The sequence below is a fragment of the Pholcus phalangioides genome, unplaced genomic scaffold, assembly GCF_987345545.1.
Source record: "Pholcus phalangioides strain wild (caught in Gottingen) unplaced genomic scaffold, Ppha-v1.0 ptg000039l_1, whole genome shotgun sequence".
In the NCBI taxonomy this organism is placed as follows: Eukaryota; Metazoa; Arthropoda; class Arachnida; order Araneae; family Pholcidae; genus Pholcus; species Pholcus phalangioides.
The window spans coordinates 21,004,327-21,024,636 of NW_028301625.1; the positions used below are offsets into that span (position 1 = coordinate 21,004,327).

At 34.2% G+C, this 20,310-nt stretch overlaps 1 protein-coding gene across 4 annotated transcripts in view; it reads left to right on the top strand.

Moving 5' to 3' along the window:
• The window catches only part of Stam (signal transducing adaptor molecule), a 36,062-nt gene extending 18,040 nt beyond the window's left edge, over positions 1–18,022 (top strand). For 2 of the 4 annotated variants that reach the window (XM_089253893.1, XM_089253895.1), the window contains 5 exons: positions 8,010–8,097; positions 10,158–10,360; positions 11,242–11,344; positions 12,141–12,258; positions 16,011–16,480. In XM_089253893.1, the coding sequence (XP_089110019.1) occupies positions 8,010–8,097; positions 10,158–10,360; positions 11,242–11,344; positions 12,141–12,258; positions 16,011–16,179 (681 nt within the window). In that variant the 3' untranslated portion in view covers positions 16,180–16,480. Of the gene's footprint in view, positions 1–8,009; positions 8,098–10,157; positions 10,361–11,241; positions 11,345–12,140; positions 12,259–16,010 lie in introns of all 4 variants that reach the window. The other 2 variants (XM_089253894.1, XM_089253896.1) reach the window with 2 other exon arrangements.
• The last annotated feature ends 2,288 nt before the right edge of the window (positions 18,023–20,310 follow it).

The window sequence follows — 20,310 nt, forward strand, 5'->3', positions numbered from 1 at the left end:
ATAAACCAGATTGTTTGCAAACCAAGCTGCTCGTGAACTGAGGATTGACTGTATTAGTCAACCCTCATATTAATAACCCTCTTATTTTCTTTCTTAGATAATTTTATTTGAAAACACTAGCACATCAGTTTACAATTTATCATGTTAAAATAGGCTGACTGTTATATTGAAAAGAATTCGGAATCCAAATACAGGAAAATGTGGAACATCAGCAATTATTGCCAAAGTTGTTAAATATTACAAAACTTGCCAATTCCAGTGGATTATAATGAACTATACCAAATAAGATGTTTAACAAGACAAATATGTGAGATAAATACTCTTATTTATAGTCACAGTTATCATAATATAATTTATGAGTTGGGAAAATGATTTTCATCCTTAGATTTGAAAAACAATAAAATTCAAGCTGGCTTTAATGAAAATATGTGAAAAAACGAGACATTTTTATAAAAGTTCTGATGACCAAAATTATGTGAAAATACAGTATATTAATATAGTGGGAAATATGGGATGTATAGTCACCTGTTAAAATTAAAAAATTTTGATGAACTTATATACATTTCAATCATTTCTTATATGAAAAATTTCAATTGACAAGGTATCACTGTAGTGGAAAAAATCATATCTATCGCTTTTTATTACAGTCCACGCCGCTTTTTGTGATCGCATTGAGACCAATAGTTTCTAATAACAATAACCAAATGATCACTATATCCGGAAAATTTATGTTCGCAAGTGCGGTGACCATACATCCTGTTTGGTTGAATAGAACGGATGGTAAACAGGTGTTGGTAAAACAGGCTAACTCTGTTTTTCTTTGGACATTTTGCAACCAATTATGGGAATCATTCTTTTCTCTAAAACTGGTCTTTTTTCTTCTTTTAAGCTAAAATCCTGCATTTTTTTTACTCAGCCATCATGAGGCGTTGGAATGAAGCTGTCTAATGCAGGGTTCTTAATGTGTTCTGTGCATAGCCCTTGGGGCTCCATGTGCACTTCCCGAGGGCTCTGCATGCACACACACAGAGCTAATTTAGGACAATAAAATACATCAGTAAATTTGATGAATATATATTAGACAGGACCCTATGAGGCTCTGTCATAGCAATTATGCACTAAAAAGTCAAAAAAGATTTAGAACCATTGGTCTAATCACAAATTACAATTTTTTTTAATGTACAATATGTTTAATAGATCCCTTGAAAAAGTATCTCGGAAAAAGAAATGTGAATCTAGTCAACTAAAAGAAACTGATCAAGAACTGAAGGGAAGGGTTTTTTCGTTATACATTCAACTTCCGTACAGGAAGGCTATTGCAAAAGCAGTTCCACACATACATGGATCACTGTGAATACTATGGACTGATTACAGAAATGTTTGTCAACAAGGGAGGGGTGAAGCAGTAGTGTATTTACAGGGGGGCTAAGCTAGCTATGACCCAGGGCGGCAAATTCAGAGTGGAGGCAAATTTTGAGAATTTTTTTTTTTAATTCACGTTTTGTAAACATATAGAAGTGCCTTGTGTCATTACTATCGTAAATAATATATAATTATTAAACCCTATTGAGTTTATTTTTTTGTTTTTTCCACACAGACTGTCATTGAAGTAAAAAAATATATGATTGTCTAACCTTTTCCTATTTACAGTGTTAATCACCGCCTTCCCAAATAGTATTGTTAAAAGTAGAGGTGGGAGGGTGAGTAGGCGTACAGCGAAGCAAAGCCACACTCATTTTAGACTACTGATGGTGTTGGAAAAAAGACAAGAGTTCAGCTGACATTCCCTAGAACAGGGGTTCTTGACCCTTTCAGTCGTGACCCGTAATCAGCAACAAGATCAGCTTCGCGACCCTTGTGACTGTTTTTTCAAAATTAGCGAAAAAAATGGCGTAATATGTGCATTTATAACAGGACTACGTGGATTTGTATGACTACTTACGAAAGCCCCTGCGAATCACATTTGGGTCATCATACATAATCTCAAGAGCCCCTGTCTGTTAGTGGATTTCTACGACACATCTTGCAAGTGCCTGCACAACAACTTTCGGATGTCACTCATAGCTCAAGAATCCCTGGCTGTGAGTGAATTTGTTCAACCCACCTGGGAAGCCCCTGGCAAGGAAGTCCTGGTGGTGATTCAGCTCAAGATCCCCTATCTGTTAGTGGATTTTTGACTCACATCAGAAACCCCTGCCAATCAAGTCTGTGTTTTGACCCATAGCTCGAGTCCCTGGATTAGTGGATTCGTACGACCCCTCTCGGACGCCCCTACTAATTACGTTACAGTCGGGAGCCAATCTTAGTTGTCAATGAATTTGGACTGTTTGGATTCGGACAACGACCACCTTGGGAGCCTGGCGATCCAAGTTTGGGTTGCGACCCATAGGTTAAGAATCCCTGCCCTAGAAAGAGGGAGGGTTCTTCCTTCTTCTTTGGAGGGCTATCTATGAAGAGTGTTGGTACAGTGGTCAGGAAGAAAAAAAAACAGGGTTCTTTCCGTGACTGGAAGCTGCTGCACCCTTCCCAGCTGATCACAAAGATCATTTCAACAGCTCAATTTTGGCTCTTTTTGAAAGTAAAAAGACAGAAAATTCTACTGATTTTAATGACGCCCGTCATATGAGAAAGAATCTTCTGCAACAAAGATGCATTTATTGGCGCTGGTCGGGGCTTTGGTGAGTCCTTGAGCTATGGTTGACCATCTGGGGGGGGGGGGGATAGATATATGTGTTAAGTGTGTGGCTATAAATCGAATGGGTGAATTCGATTAAAATATGATTTTTTAAAGCTGGTCAATCCAGAACAACATCCGTTTGCAGTCACTAATCAGAATACAAAGAAATCATGGTACAGAATGGTAGGTGGGGTCAGGCAGTTCAGTTTACTGCTCCTATAAGGACAGTTCTCCTCGTGTGACGTTTTCGTGAAAAAAAAAGTGGGGGGGCGACAAATGCTGAGCTTGGCAGAATCCAAATTTTTATGAATTGTCTACAGTATTACAAAACACTACATTCGATTATAAACGCAGGATCACCAACAAAACTGAAAAAAACTCATCATTCTACACTTTCCTGACGAAAACAAAATAAGTAAATATCAAATATAGCTACTCATTTCTGATAAGTTCATACGTTTTGTAGTTTGTGAGAGTTTTCTTTAATAATAATTTATCAACAATCGTCACTATTCAATCTTAGGTCATTTGGAATCCTCTGTTATACTTGTATTAATACGTTATGTATTAATATATAACAAATGTATGATACAAAAACAATGTTTAAATACAACTAAATACGTATTAATATGTATTTAGAATCAGTTTAATATAATAAATTAGATTATTCAGACCTGTGGAATTGAAATTTTAGAAAATTGTCTGGAAACGTATGAACATACCAAGTTTTGGAAACCATGGTGTGTGTGTGCGCGCGCGTGCATTTTTAGTCACGTGGCTCATTTTTGACTATCATGTAAATAATTTTTGTAAAAATGGATTCCTGTTATACATAGGAGAAAATCTATAAAATATGTATTATTCTAACTTTTCAAATAATTTTTATACATAATCTTTGTAGTATTGTTATATTTTTTATAATGTAGCTTTCAATATAAAAGTAGCATAAAGAAAAAAAAAGAAAGGAACAAAAGCAGAGAGAGTTTAATAAGAATTTCCTTGTTTTTAAGTTTTTACTGAGATATTTTAATTAGAAAATCGGAGGCAAAAACTAACAGGCAACGCTTCTTTCCCAAAATTTCACTAAGTTTTGAATTCCAATAGCTCTGCGAATATTTCATTTAGAAACGTGGAAATTTCTTCGTTGGCATCAGAAGAGACAGGGCAACAACTTTTTAATTCGTTTTTTAGGCACAGGTTATCCATATAAAAAGTAAATTTTTTATTTTATTTTAATAACTATACAATCCCTGAAGCATGAATGAAGTAGCTGAAATTCCTGGCTTCGCACATTTACATTCCGCAAGAATGACTTTAATATCTGTCACTGTTTTCTTGCTATTCCCATTTTGAAAACCGTCAGGCAATTGTGGGACACTCTGTACATTCAAGTAACGCAAGCATTTAAATCACACGCGAGTGCACAAACCACTGGCGGGCGGCGTCTAGAATTTTAATCTGTCCACGAAAAAAATTTTGAAAAAGTATTTCATTATTTCAAAATACACTTTAAGACGTGCGGTTAAAGATATGTATAGATATTATGTGTTGCATTATTGATTTTTTGTTGCTAGACTATAACCAAGTATGCAGAAAGTATCTCTGCACCATTGATAGGTGATGAGATACTTTTATATTCGAATGTATGCACCATACATTCCAATCTAATTTATCGGCGTTTTTCATCAATGTGTAGACGCCTGCAGGCCGGAGGTTGAGTGCACCCCCTCCCCTTGTATGGCAATCATTATGGATCAGAATAGAATACAAATACAGGACAGAAAAGTAAAATTTAGGCTCAACTAATATACAGTAGTACCACTTTTTTGTGTTTTGTTTGTCTATGATTTATTAGTAATGGCGTGGAAGGGGGTAAAAAGATAGACTGAAATGAAAGGGGGCGGCAAAATTTGTATAGCCCACAGGCGGCAAAAACATAAATACTGCCCTGGGGTGAAGATAACATCTCCTAACCTCATACATAGTCTTGCAGGTTGATAATGATAACTTATGGGGGAAAAAAAAAAGTTTTGTTAAAACTTAGCTTCAAAATATGCCAACATATTTTCAACAAAAAAAACCATAAACCAGTCATGATAACAATAAATGAATTTCTCCCATGTTATACTAGGTATTGGTTTGTTCCATTCTTTGCAAAAGTGATAACAATACCCAAACGATAACATCCATAGGCACCGGAACCTAGGGGCTAAGGCCATTTGTGCTCTCAATAAATTTTGTGAGAAAGCTTAGCACCCCCCTCCCCCAATAATTTCTGGAAAAACAATACAATGCACCTTCTCTCTCCTGCGTACGCTTTCGAGTCCCGTACATACGGGACAACTGGCAACTTTCAACCCCACCAATGTTTTTTTCATGTGGTGCGTCTGAAAGTGTTTATAATAAGCACCGTCAACTGTATCATCATCATCAACAACCATTTTCAATCCACTGCAGGATGAAGGTCTCCTCTAAATTTTTCCATTTTGCTCTGTCTGATGCTTTAGCCATCCAGTTGACTTCGGCCACTGTCCTGATCTCGTCAATCCATCTTGCGTGGGGACGCCTTCTCGGACGTTTAACACCACATGGGTACCAATCTAAAATGCTTACTGGTCCATCTGTTTTCCTGTCTTCTTGCAATATGTCCAGCCCATTTCCATTTCAAATGTTTAATTCTTTCCATGATATCATATACCTTTGTGTGGTTCCTTATCCAAGTGATTCGTTTTCTGTCTCTCCTTGTGATTCCTAGTATACATCTTTCCATGCTCCTTTGTGTTGTCTGTAGCCTTTGTATTGTCTTGCTTGTGAGTGTCCATGTTTCAGCTCCATAAGTCAGTGCTGGGAGCACACACTGGTTAAACACTTTTCTTTTCAGACATAATGGCATGTGGCTCTTCAGAATTATTTTCAGTTTTTGCCAAAAGTGCCCACTCAATCCTGATCCTTCTGTTTATTTCATTAATGATTCCGTTGTCCATGGTAATTTCTTGTCCCAGGTATACATAGCGTTGTACTTCTTCTATCTCTGTGTTGTTAAGCAAGATTGTCCTCTTCAAAGCAAAGGGGTTTGAACATAACTTTAGTCTTTTGCAGATTCATTTTCAAGCCCACCTGAATACTTGCCTTCTCCAATTCTTGTATCATTTCTTCTAGTTCGTCTGGATTACTGCTGCTAACAACAATGTCAACAATGAAAACACAAATGGTTGAGAAATTCTCCATTTATTTTAATTCCTTTCTTATCCCAATCCAGTTTTCTGAATACTTTTAAAACAGCGGTAAAGAGTTTTGGTGAGATAGTATCACTCTGTCTGACTCCTTTTCCAAGTTTAATCTTTGCTTTTCCTTTATCCCAAGTTTGATCTTTTTTTTATTTTATACAAACGGATGGTTGCAGTTGCTTTGTCATATATTTTCTTAATGATATTGATCTAAGTCTTCTCTACCCCTAATTACATCTAGAGCTTTAACAACTGCAGATGTGAAGACAGTCAAATGTTTTCTCAAAGTCAATAAAGACCATACACAATAGTAATTGATATTCCTTGTGTCTCTATAAGTTCCCTGATTGGATGTGGTCCATTTTACTGAATCCACTTCGAAATCCTGTTTGTTCTTTTGGTTGAGCTTCGTCCAATTTGGATTCAAGCCTATATGTCAGCACTTTGGTGAAGATTTTATAAATTACTGATAGAGGAGACTGATTAGTCGATAGTTCTTGATATCCTCTTTTTCACCCTTTTTGTAAAGAATAACCATCATTACATTATTCCAATCTTCAGGCACATCCGATTTTGTGAGACAATTTGTGAACAAAGCAGCTAGCATACGGGCAAATTCTTCTGCTGCTTTAATAATGTCTATTGAAATCCCATCTTCACCTAGGCATTTCACTTTTTGTCATATATCTTATACCTTTGTAGAGAATTCAGCTTCATTTTCTTTTCTTCCTGCTCCCTCTCCTCTATTCTGATCCTGTTCTTCATGTTTGTATAGAGCAGCGGTTCTCAACCTTTTTGACTGGCGGAGCCCTTTTTTTGTAAAAAATTTCTTTATTGGAGCCCCAGTAAGCCTATTTTTTATTTATTCATCAAAGTTACTGATTTATTTTTATTGTTAAAAAATATTCATAGTTATATATATTTTTTCAAATTTACTGTTTTTTTATTTTCTTCGAGCGGCCGCGGAGCACCGGTTGAGAACCGCTGGTATAGAGTATTATAAAGGTCCTCAACTATACTAATAATTTCATTTCCATCTTTTGTGATGGTACCATCTTTCCTTTTTAGTGGAAAAATTTCCTTTGTCCCAACACAGTTTTCGTTTTGCTGATTTTAAGCTCCTATTATCTTAAAGTGCTTTCTTTACAATATCGCAATTAAACTTCCTGACATCTTCTGTAATCCGCTTTCGTACTGTCTTACAAAGTTCTGCATATTCCACTTTTGATTTAGGATCATTCTTCCTAATCTGAAATTCTCTTCGGTCTTTCATCAGTTTCTTTGTTTCTTCAGTTATTTTCTTCACCGGTTTGATTTCTTTTTCTCCAGCGACTTCTTTTTGCTACTTCTTTTAGGGTTGTGGTTAAATTTCTGTTCATCGTGGTGACATCTTGTCCATCTTCAGTGGTGTTATATAGCAAATCAAATCTGTTCTTCAGCTCTAACTAGAATTTATATCGATGTTCTTGAAGCTTTGCCATATCAATGACAGTTTTTGTATTTTTGATGTAAGTGTAACTTATGTTTGTATTTGTATATTTTATATTTGTATCTTGTAATTCGTTGTTTGTTAGTTTTAAATAAAAGTTTCACTCTTTCCATTCTAGTGTTAAGCATTATTCTACATATCACTAGTTGATGATCACTTCCTGTATTGAATTGGTTGAGAACACTGCAGTCTTGGATCATATGCTTCTTATTAGATAGGATGTAGTCAATCTCACTTTTAGTCGCAGTTGGTCTTCTCCAGGTCCACTTTCTTTGGGGTTTCTTCTTAAAAAATGAATTCATGATGCATAACTGTTCGCTGTCTGCAAATTTGACGAGTCGGTTTCCTCTGTGGTTTTGTACACCGTAACCATGACTTCCAACTGAGCTTTCACCATTTCTTCTCTCGAATTCTGGCATTGAAGTCACCCAGTGGTATTTTGATATGATGGTTTCCTTTACTATGCAGCTCGTCCAATTCTTCATAAAAGTCTTCTACTTCTTCCTCAGAATAGCTTGTTGTTGTTGCATAGACGTGTATATTCTTATATGTATCTATTGATTTGATCAGATGTAAACAATGCATTTTTTAAAACATTTAAACATTCAAACTGTAGGCAAAAATGGATGACGTTCTTCACATGATAAATGATGCTGATACAACTGGTGAAAAGGAACTTCCTGAAAAGCTATCGGTAATGGAAGGTATGGATAATTATTTAGAATTTAGTGGTGTATTGTAAGATAAATTAAGGATAGACACTACTGCTACCATAAAATTATACCTCCTAATCAGATCATGGCACACTGCTGTCTCAATGAAAAGATTTTCAGAGGTTGTCGAAGAAGACATGGGCTATGCTGGAAAATGTGCTTATATGTGTTGTGAATCTAAAGTGGAGTTTGTTTCTGTGTTTGGTTTGTTATAGTGCTGCCATCAATTTTTCTACCTATAACTGAAGGGTGATGATAGAATAATTGTACATTATAGGCCTGTTGCTCTTTGTGACAAGACTTTTTAACGGCAAGATTGGCCTGCATTCGTGCCTCAAAGTTGGGATCACAGATAAAATTATGCCTACAAAACATTAAACCCAAAAGCTTGATGATTTACATAACAAAAGCTGATTGGTAGAAAGATGTGTTTATAAATTTTAAAAAATGACATGGGGTCAGGAACAATTGAAAAAATTGTATGACCAGGCTAAAATTTATATAAACATCTTTTACTCTAGTCAGGACTCCTTCCCCCCCCCCCCACGCTCAAGGTCCGGCTCTGGTACAGAGTACAGAGATCTGAGAAATTGAATTTTCTGGATATTATGCCCTGAAACAAATTTTGGAAAGAAAAGTGATGTCTCCTCTGGGAATTAAACCTGGGTCCCCTTGCATACTGGGCAAATGTGCTAACCAATACATCACAGATGCACTTATCCGGTATGCAAGGGGACCCGGTTTCGATTCCCGGAGGAGGAGGCAAAAATCACTTCTTTCCATATATATGTTTTGGCATAACATCCAAAAAATTCAATTTCTCAGTATATTTCGCGCCGAAAAAATACCATCTCTTAGTAAAAAGATGGTTTATCATGCAGCAGAGAAGTATGGTAATCGTTGATGTTGAAAGTTGATTCATGATTCTGGATATCAACTGATGTGGAGAAAAGTACGGCAGAGATGCCCTTGAGAGGAAGAGTAGAAAAAGTATATATACAGTCAAACCCTGTTACAGTGCCTTCCCCCCAATTTAGTGCCAAAATTTTTTAGTGAGCAAATTTTCCATATATAGGAATTACACTTGTTAATTTGTGACTCGATATGATGCCAAACTCATAACACCAGAATTCTCCAAAACAAATGGTGGTGTTACAGCGGGGTTTGACTGCATATATCACTCATATGGCTTTACTTGTATATTCTCCTTAGTCCTATGGAACATGCAGGAAACTTTTAAACACCTATTAAAAAAAATGCCTTTTCTTCAAAAACAGCACTAACTGAGAAATAGAAAATTTTGCCCCAAGAATGATTGGACCTTGTTTTAAGCATGACCAGATTCTATGATGCTACCATTTTAATATAAGTAGACATCCCAAAATCCTTCCTGATGACTACTTTGCTGTATTATATCCTTGGCACACAAAAGAAAATTGTACTGTATAATGCTTTGAAGCTAATAAATCCCTTGTTTCTTCATCATTTTATCAGTTGGATGCATAATTGAGGACTCTGTGATATGGCTTTCATTTAAGCTGCACCAGTGTGAACTTATAGTAACCCTTTAGTGTATCACTCATTTTGGGTGTGCTGTGATGAGTGTGATAAAATAGATGACTATTTGGGTTCTAATATTGTTTTAACAGCAGTTCTAATAAAAGGCACAAGATGTTTGAATGTGTATTCTATTGAGTTGCGATGCAACAAGGTACTATTTGCTACTAAAAACTAAACAGTCTGTAATTTTTTCATTACCAGTGTACCTCATGAATACCTGAAGATTAGCTAAAAAATAATTCTCCATTGCTATCCCCCCTTCAACTAAGTAATAGTATATTGACTGTGTTAATTTTCATATCCAAATTCACAGATTTTAAATATCATGATGTGACAAGATTTTGTTTTCATTAAATTATAAATTTAAATATTGATGAAATGGAAAAATGGTTGATTTTTGTTTCACGTGAAATATATTCTATAGTGAATTCAAGAATATATTCTTAATAACATTTACTTATTGTTTATGCTTCTGTGGTGATCTGTTTTAGAAAACTGTATGGCAATGAGCCCACTAATAAATCATAAGTTGGAACAAATTGATCGACGTTATGCTTCAATGAGTTCTGTTAGCAGACAACTTGGAGATGCATTGAACATGTACCATAACCTAATGAAAGACTGTATGCCGGCTCAACCTCACTCATATGGTCCTTATCCAGCAGCTACAGGCAATCCACATTATGCTCAGCAGGTATCATTTTAAATTTTGTCAGGCTACATTATGAGTTGCATGTTTTTACTCTATATCAACGTTTCCCTCCATAGGGGGAAATAGACTTGAAAGGCTAGGGGAAGGGGCCATGATGATGATGTGAATTCATGCATATACACTAAAATAAGTCAGCTCCATCCGACAACAAAAGCCGCTATAAGGAGTTTTTCAATATTTTTCTTCCTCCTTTGTTTTTGCTACTGATGAAGGAACTTCATATAGTTCCAAAACGTGTATAGCCATGTTTGTTTTGGAATTTTGGGTACACCCAAATTATTCAATTGTATCCATCATATCAGTTTGCTGGCCAGATATGCAAGATGGCTACTACTTGTGTGTTGCAAACTGGTGTAGCTTATTTATGTTGTATCAACTGGTATTTTTTAGGAGCACCTATCATGCATTTCCACCTTAATCATGGACTGAATTAGGACTCATGGTTTCATGTGGGCCTCAGATGACCTTCCATAGTAATTGCTACCAATTGTTTGTGTCACTAGTTGTTTCCAATTTCTGGGGGGGGGGGCTTGGTGCTGTTGAGATTGCTTTGCTTTCGTAGGTCAAATGGAGCCCCTTTTGTAGGCCATATGTGGCTCAAGGTTGTGCACGCCTGCTATGGGGGTATTGGCAAAACTAGGGCTCAGTTTTTCTCTTCAGAAACTGACGCGTGTATAAGCCATCCCCTGTTCCAATATAGGAAAAAATTTTTGAATAAAATTTACTTAACTTACACACAATCATTTACAGTAATCAAATAATTTGTTATAATTTGAATTACATGTTACTAAAACATGTGATGTTTATAGTGACACAATGAGACAACATCGACTTTCTATATCTTTCTTACTTTTCTTTTTCAGCCATATAATGCATCCACAAATTTTATTCCATCTGAGCACTATCAACATATTCCTCCTGTTTCAACAGGTGTTGAAAATTTTTCTCCTGATCTAGTTCAAGCAGGTAATTGATTTTTTTAGTTAGCTTCAATAATAGATTGCTTTGAATCAAATATGCATCAATGTTTATTCATCCAATCTGAAGTCAGTGAAGTTTTGTTTGAAAGACTTTTTTTTTTTTAATTCAATCAAGCATGTAATACTATAAATGGCCATTTTTCAGACACATTTTTAAAGAGAACAAAAAAAGTTATATGCTAACAAGTTATAACATTACAAAAATTTCTAAGGCCATTTCTCTAAAGTAAGAGCTGATTGGTTATTAAAAAAACCAAATGTGAAAAACAAAAATATATTGACCATTCTAAGCATATTCATATTTCCTAGCTATTTTGTTTCATAAGTATTTTTTTCTCCCTACACATTTTTGATATCATAAAACAAACTTTTCCATACCCCACATGCGAAAAAAAAATCTCTGGCCCCTTCAGAATTTCTAAATTGCATGCTACAATTTTGAAGGTGTTTTGCAGTGGACTCAGGGTGTTAAGGTTCTATGAATCCACCAAGAGCACACGCTTTTGACCTTGAAACAGTTTTAATTATTTTAGATTGATTTTCTCTAATTTTATCCTTTTTGCATTAACAAATTTGATGAAAGAACAGAACTCAATGTCCTGTTACTATGAAACATTGCTTTCTATCAGAATAAATCTATTATATCTTTGATATACCCTTGTTGCTTTCTTTCTGTAGTTTTTCCTTTTTCTATATTTCTATGGGAAATCATTCATAAACTGTTTTTGTAAAAGTTTAATGTAATCTTTCTACTGCTGTAAAAAAAAATAATTGTTTTTCAGCTTATGCTCAGCAACATATCTCAGGTCAGAATATTCCCTCTCAGAATCAGATGATGTCTCAAGTACCCCTGTCCACTCAATTACAGTATAGTTCCTCAGCTCCTGGACCTTTCCCAAGGTATATAGTTTCTTTTTTAATTAAGTATAAAAATAATCTAAACATGATGCAGTTCATTTCAATAAAGCTACAGACAGCTTGGCACACACTGAAGTTCCAGAAAAACTAGATTTTCTATGAGTGCTTCAAATTGCAAAAAATGGTGAGGAATGTACTATTTTCTGTGGGCAATTAACACCATGATTCCTGTAGACTGGTCCATAATATGTTGCCTAACATCCTCAAATATACATTAGATACAGAAAACTGGCTGTGTGAAAAGATATTGATGTCTAGGAAGGGAAAATTCATCTACACCATCACAGGGACTCAAACCCTGGTCTCTCGTATGCCGGATGAGTGTTCTACCGCTAAGCTATATAAATACAAACACAAAGGCCACAACAGGCAAATTGTCCAGCATGGTGGCAGAAAAAGATGCCTATAAATTATAACTAAAGATGGATACCAAATACAGGGTAGTTATAATTAAAGTTCTTGTACTTTAGTAGTTTTTCTCAAAAACTGCTTATTCGAATGCAGCCAAACTTTTAGAACATCTTAATGAGACCATGGGAGAGAGATTTATGAAATAGAAAGTTTAATTTTTGACCACCAGGTGAAAAAGTGGCACTTTTTTTTATTGAATTTTCTTTTTTCCTATGGACCATATAATGTATATAGCACTACTACTGAACCAGACATGCACCTCGTCCATATTCCTCTGCAGATAATGTATATACTAAGTTTTGGTGGAATATATCCTCCCGAACAGTGTCGGTGTACTGAAACTACTCTGACCTATATTGCACCCATTCGGAAGAATGCATTCATTGAAACTTGGCATATGCACTATATGGCCCATGGGGGAAAATATTCAATAAAAATTGCCACTTTTTCACCAATCTCTCTCCCATGGTTTCATTGAGATGTCCTAAAAATTTGGCTATATTCGAATAAGCAATTTTTAAAAAAAACTACTCTTAAGTACACACCAGGGGAACTTTAATTATAATCACCCTGTATAACTAAAATACAGCAACCCAATATAAGAGCATATATCACCAAAAAAACTAATAGTTAATAATAAATAATACACTGCCCTTAAAGAAGATTATGGCTGTCTTATTTCTAAGCATTGTGATAGCTTCTCGATTTTTATCCCAATATGTTTATCATATTTCTTTTTAAACAAATCAATTGTGTCTACAATATCAATCTCGCAACTTCTGGAGGTAAGCTATTCCATTTATTGACAACCCTATTAGACAAAAATTCCCTGCGATACCACAACCTAGTTGTCCCTTACCAATTGATACTGGTGTCCCCTTGTTGAAGCAGTTGATTGACAGTGTATTAATAACTCATGGTCCATCCTATCCATACTGTTGAAAATTTTGAACTCTTCGATCATGTCCCCCATCACACCTGCGTTCTTCCAGTATAAAAATATTCAAGAAATCAAGTCTCTCATCATAGTTCAAGCCTTATGTGCTAACAAGAGCATGCTTCTCTGTACCCCCTCAACCAACTCTATGTCTCCAAAACCTTACAGCATACTCCATTCCAGGACGAACAAAGCCTTGGAAAAGTGGAAGAATGACTAGGAGAACGGGGGGGACCTTTTTAAGAATGAAACAGAGCATTTTCTATTCACTTTCTTCATCACCGCTGAACAATATTCAGAAAACCTAAGCCACTCATTAATGAGAATTCTCAAATCAGTGATCCTGGTTTTATCCAGGATAGTAATATTACTATTGGTATTAATAACATTCAACTTATAAGTGAAAACTTATAAGTGAAATGTGGGTTGTTCGAACCAAAATGAGCAGTCATGCACTTATCAACACTAAAGGTCATGCTATGAAAATAGATAGTATATACCCTCCTTAGAGTGTGTATATATGCTGAATGGCTTCATGCAATGGACAGCAGCAACATTGCGCTAATAGCTCGCAAATAACATCAAGACCACCAGATGGCAACGTATATGTAGAGAAAGCCACCCTCTCTCCTTTATTAATACAATATATGAAAAACTGGCTGTGTGAATAGGTATTGATGTTTAGGAAAGTAAAATTCATCTCTGCTCTCACAGACTCCAACCCCGGTCTCTCGTGATTCTCCCGTATTTTTCTACATATACATTGCCACCTGGTGGTCTCGATGTCATTTGCGAGCTATTAGTGGAATGTTGTCGAGTCCAGACTGCAAGCTAGACCTGGACTCGTCGGAAAACATCACACAAGCCCACTGTGACGATGTCCACATTGCATGTTCTCTACTCCAGGCTAATCACTGCCGACAGTGAGTTGCCATGAGCGGAACACATCTGACAGGCCTGCGAGCATATAGACCAATATCTCCCAAACGTCTGTACACGGTTTGCCTTGAAACTGTGGTACCCGTGGCTGCAGATAGCTGACAAGACAGGTCGGATGCTGTGCTCCGTCTGCTTCTTTTGGCAGTTACTGCCAAATACCGGTCTTCATTCGGCGTTGTAACTCGGGGGCAACCTGTACTGTAACGTCTACTGACATTTCCGTTATCTTGGAATCGTTGCCAAAGCCTAGAGATTGACACTTTGGGCAATTCCAAGTTCCTCGGATACTTCCATCTGAATACGCCCACATTCCAGGTAGCCGATAATTCTACCACATAAAAAATCATCCACATGCGTCCTCTGTGTCATAACTATTCGCTTATGGCACTGAGCACCTTACAGAACTTTTGTGAACAATTTTACTTCTTTGCCACTATTCCTTATATACCCCCCTCTTACACTCTCGTCATTGTGACCTACTATCGGCATCATCTGGTGGCTTCCTGAAATTTGCATATCATTCTTGCAGATGTGTGTGATAATTCTACAGGTGAAATTTTTACTTTAGATTTTGATTTCCATGTGATTCTGAATTATTTTAATTTATGGACATGAGCGTATATATATACATTCCAAGGAGGGAATATTCTATTTTTTCATAGCTTAGATCAGTGGTGTGCAAACTTTTCAGGCCCCGGGTCAGATATAGAGTATTTCTGTTTCTCGTGGGCCATAAACCCTTATGTATAGTGTGACCATATGTGTGTGACTAGTATTTTATGGGACATTTCCGTAATTTTGACCATTCCAACTTTATTTTAAATAAAATGCGGCTTATTTGAACTTTTTGAAATCAATAGTTACGATTTTTTCAGACTTGGTCATAATTATCATGTCATATAAACATATTCATCTCACATATTTGTCAAACATATACATTCTGTTTGGTGAATTACTGCTTAGTGCAGTTTGAAATGCAACATTTTTAAACTGTTTTTTCCATTCAGAAGGATGAATACACGATACAGTGTATTTTTTGAGATCAGGTAAGGAATGAAGCTTGGTGCTGCTCATTCAGTAAGTACTTGATTTGAACTTCAGCTGTTAAAAATTTGTGTGATGAAAGGAATGGTGCACAGTGAGCACACTCACCTTTGTTGAGGGTTCCAGTAATGAAATTTGATGATATTTGGTGCAGTGTTGCATATATATTCAGTGAAATTACTCTTATGACACGAAAACGAAAAGAAATTTTGCCTGGTTTTAATTCAGAAGAATTTTTTAGTGCAATTTAAAGACAAATATAAATTTTCTTTCACTGGCTTGTGCGTTTCAGTGGTTTTAAGAACATTGATATTCTAATACTTCTTACCATGTTAATGATACTGATTATAATTCATCTATATCTTTTCTCTGCAAGGTAGTAATTATTATTTGTTTATATAAGCATTCCAGGTAATCCACTCAGCTCAAGTGGGATGTATGTTGCTCCATATACATCTACTACTTCTGGTCCATTTTATACCACTGGTGATAACTCTAGTTCAATGCCAGCACTTACTACGACAACTACTAGCACTCCAGCGATTCCCTTGCCTCAGCAACCTATGGTATGAAAATAGTACATAAAAATTCTCCCAAGTGCCACTGATATGTAATTAACATAAACTTAAGTATATTTATGGATATACAGATATTGTTATTTGATGGAGGAATGGCATTTTTTTGTATACTAAGTCCAACATAAATTCAATTATGGTTGTTTATTCTGTGACCAGTGACAGATCAAGTTCTTTACTTCACAAATTTTTCAAAAGTCAAATTCAATAGTCATTTCAGACAAATTTTATTGTGTAGTTGAAGTGTATATAATGAGTGTAAGAAGTATTTGAATAAATATGGAAACATTTTTTTGGGAAATACTGTATTAGTTTTTTTATGGTATTTTCAATGTTGCCTGTGATTATAGTTCTGAAGTACATATTTATTCTGATGATTCTCTGTATCAAAGTATTTGTATAGTTCTTTGCTTTTTTTGTATGCGTGCATGTACATATATGCATATGCCATATCAAGCATTATATATGTATTCAAGTATTTTACTTCACATGTTTTAATTGATTAAATTAGTCCATAGCATATTCATTCTATTACTATCCAATAAAAGCATGAATACTTTTCTCTATTATAAATCACTACAGTATGAAAGAGAAAAATAGTTACCCAACCTAGCTTTGGCAGGTCATATAAGTTTGATATACGATGATAAAATATACTTTTTGATTTTAAATTTTTAGAGTTTTTATGGATTCAAAATGACTTGTGTGTGATCATGGATATTTTATTGTTAGGTATGTGTTGCTAGTTTTACATTTATATGAAGCTTCATCTATAATGTGAATAACTCTTCAAAGTAAATTATTTAAAATATATCATTAGAGATAAAATAATACAATTCATGCATAAATTTTGATAAATTTTATAAAAAATTTTGCTTTTTCTGATGTGAAATATTAATTTTTCTTTGAAAATTAAATTATGAAACACTTTTTTCTTAAAGATCTTCTTTCCCATGAGAATTCTACTGTTATTAAGCATTCAACATGACTGTGTAATACTCATGTATATACAGGTGAACTTGGCTGATTTGACTTTTTGGATAATTCAAATTTTAGGAATTCCCCCTGAGTTTCCTATTCAATTTAATGTTGAAAATAACTGCTAAGTTTGATTTTTTTCCTTAATGTTTTGGATTATTCAAATTTTAATTTGGATATGTCATTTGCAAAATGCCTCTTTTTCTCAGAATTCCTGGCTAACTTTTAGTCATCCTTTTATTTATTTGTGGTTTGCTGATCTTTTCCAGAATATAACATAGCCTACATTAAAACATTTAAAAAAATTAAAGATCAACAAAATCTGAACTTTTTTTGTTGTGACCATTAAGAGGCAATGATTTCACCAATTCCAGCATGGCGGATGCAAACGTTACTGCTCAGGAAGTACAAAAGTTTATGTGTGTGTGCATGGTTATCAACTTCTCTTCAGATTGAATATTTAAAAGTTGGAGTGCTATAAAATCCCAGTCATGTGTCCGGTAAAATGTGTTGGAGATTCATGTCTCTCTAGAATTATTGTTTGTTTATTTCAGAACATCAATGTTGCTTACTAACATTTTTCACCACATCCAAATGAGGCTCTATATATACTTGTTCTACTATAAGAAAAGAAAAATGTGGTTCACTTATGGAGGCTGATATTGGTGGAAAAGTAGAGAATAAATTCACATATATTGAATCTTTTTATGAAGATGACGAGAGTGAATCTCAGAAAGCAATAGAGGTCCCTAATTCAACACTGAGAGAAGCTAGACAAAATAAAAAGATTATTGAGGCTTGAAAATTGCATCTTTCATTCTCAAAATCAACTTGAAGATTTTTGTGCAATATTTAAGAGCATAAAAAAAAAGAAGACAAAATTTACATACAAAATAGTTTTTGTGATAGTTTTATACAAACACTATTTGCAACAACAAAAAACTTTCATAGTAAATGTCAGCATTCAATATATTTTTATGACTTTTAATAGTTTTTGATTTTTTGTGAAAGTATAGTTTTATGAATTGGATAATTCAAATTTTGATAATTCAAACTTTTTTGCTGTCCTCTTAAGCTTCGAATTACGAAGTTCAACTGTCTATTCATGTAAATAATCACAATAATGAAATAAGTTTGAATTTTTTAGTTCTATTTTTGTTTCGTAACAAACAATAAGAATTAAAATATTAATGTCTCAAACCATAGTTAAAATGTTCAAAATAAGCTAATTAATTTAAGCTGATGAGTTTGGTTGAGAAAACAGTTTTAGCTGCATCACAATTCTGTGATTACATCAAGTTTTGATAATTTAGATGCTAAGATTTCCGGCATGGATTTCAGAGGGCTCTGTTTTCTTTATTCAATTGAACTAAAATTCTGTAGAACTGTTTTATTCAATTAAGTACTAATAAAATTTCATGTTTTTCATTTAGTGTTTAATTTTCTTTCTTTGAAAGACTACAGGTCGTCATTTTCTGTTAGATATATACAGCATATATAGCCATAGAAAATTTGGTATTCCTCAGGTCTGGAGGTTGCAGAGTTTTTTAAATGTACACCGGCATGTGGCTAATTCATGCAGTTATAGATTCTCTTTTGTGAACTTTCTAGTCAGTAAACAATATGTTAATGTGTATTTGTGATAAAATCGAATACACCGGGAAACATGTATAAAAAGAAAATAATATATTATTTTTATGTACAGCAGTAATTATGGCAATCATAGTCAGGCTCAAAGTTGTAAAAATTAGATTTATTTATTAAGTGAATTAAAATGTATTTAAAAAGTTTTGAATTCATTCCTCACCTGCTTGAATTTGAAAATAAATATGACATACATGACTGAAAAAAAATTTCAATTTAAAGACTGTATAAAAACAAAACAATATGAATATATGTATATACTCCAGTATTAAATGGACAAGTGCATGGACATACACACAACACATAGTTTTCAAGTTATTTAATCAATTTTTCATTGCTTTGACAAGGTTATGGACCAGCAAACGTTATGGTAATTATAGAAAGATATAAAATAATATTGTGTGAAATTTTGTTGGAAAAGTTTGTGAACATAATGAAAATGACTTTTTTATACAAAATGCACATTACCACTTAACCCTATCACTGTCACTTCAATTAGCATGAGAGGAAAACAAAGATATAGTGATGGGGTCAGGCTCTTTTTTTTATAGTAGACGTTTTATGTTTTCAATTCAGTTTTATCTAGACTTACATATATATATATATATTTGATTAGTTAGTTCCTAAAACTTTATTATATCATGAAAATCTTGTATCATGAATAGTCTTTGTATATAAATTAATGGAAATTCTCTCTCTGTTAATTCAATCCATACCTCCAAAGTAGATAGAAAAACCTCAAACAAGGTACTGTATAGTGTATTTTATACAGAATGTATAAGTTTTGCTTACAAGGTTAATACAGTACAGCCTATAAATGTGATGGTGGCTTTGACTTTTTTCAAAGCGTTTGAGCTTTTGTATGTTGAATGTGTTTTTATGAAGTTTTGTGTATTTTGTATGCTCATTGGTTCAATGTTGTCGACGAAACATGTTCAGAATAAAAAATTTGCTTGCAATAAAAAGTACCCTCTTGTTAGCAGCTATGTAATAACAAAGGCGGTCTTTGGTTCCCTTTGTATTTGACTAAGGTGTTCTCTTTGGTAAGTTTCAACTAAAAAAACTTTAAGCTAATTTTAATAAAAAGTTTTTCATGAAGATGATGGTATTGAAGTAAAAATTAAAAGTACCTCAAAGTATTTATTTTCATCTATGCAGTGCAGATTACTCAGAAGTGAAAAATAATACTATATAAATATCTTTATCTGAAATGTTTATTTAAAACTGTGTTACCCCTTACAGATTAAAAATAAAAATTTAGAAACATTATTATAATGCATTAAGTAATTATGGATTGTTCTTTATTTTATAAATTTATCAAATAAAAACATTGTTAAATGATGCATACAATCATTTAAGTGCAAAATAGTAAGCTTTTCAGATTTCAAGCATTCATTTTTTCGAAGTTTCAAGATGCTTTTTGCATTTTTGATATTCAAAAAAGACATTAAAAATATTAATGTCAGCAAATCTTCATTTTTTTAAAAATTTTTAATATTTTATTTT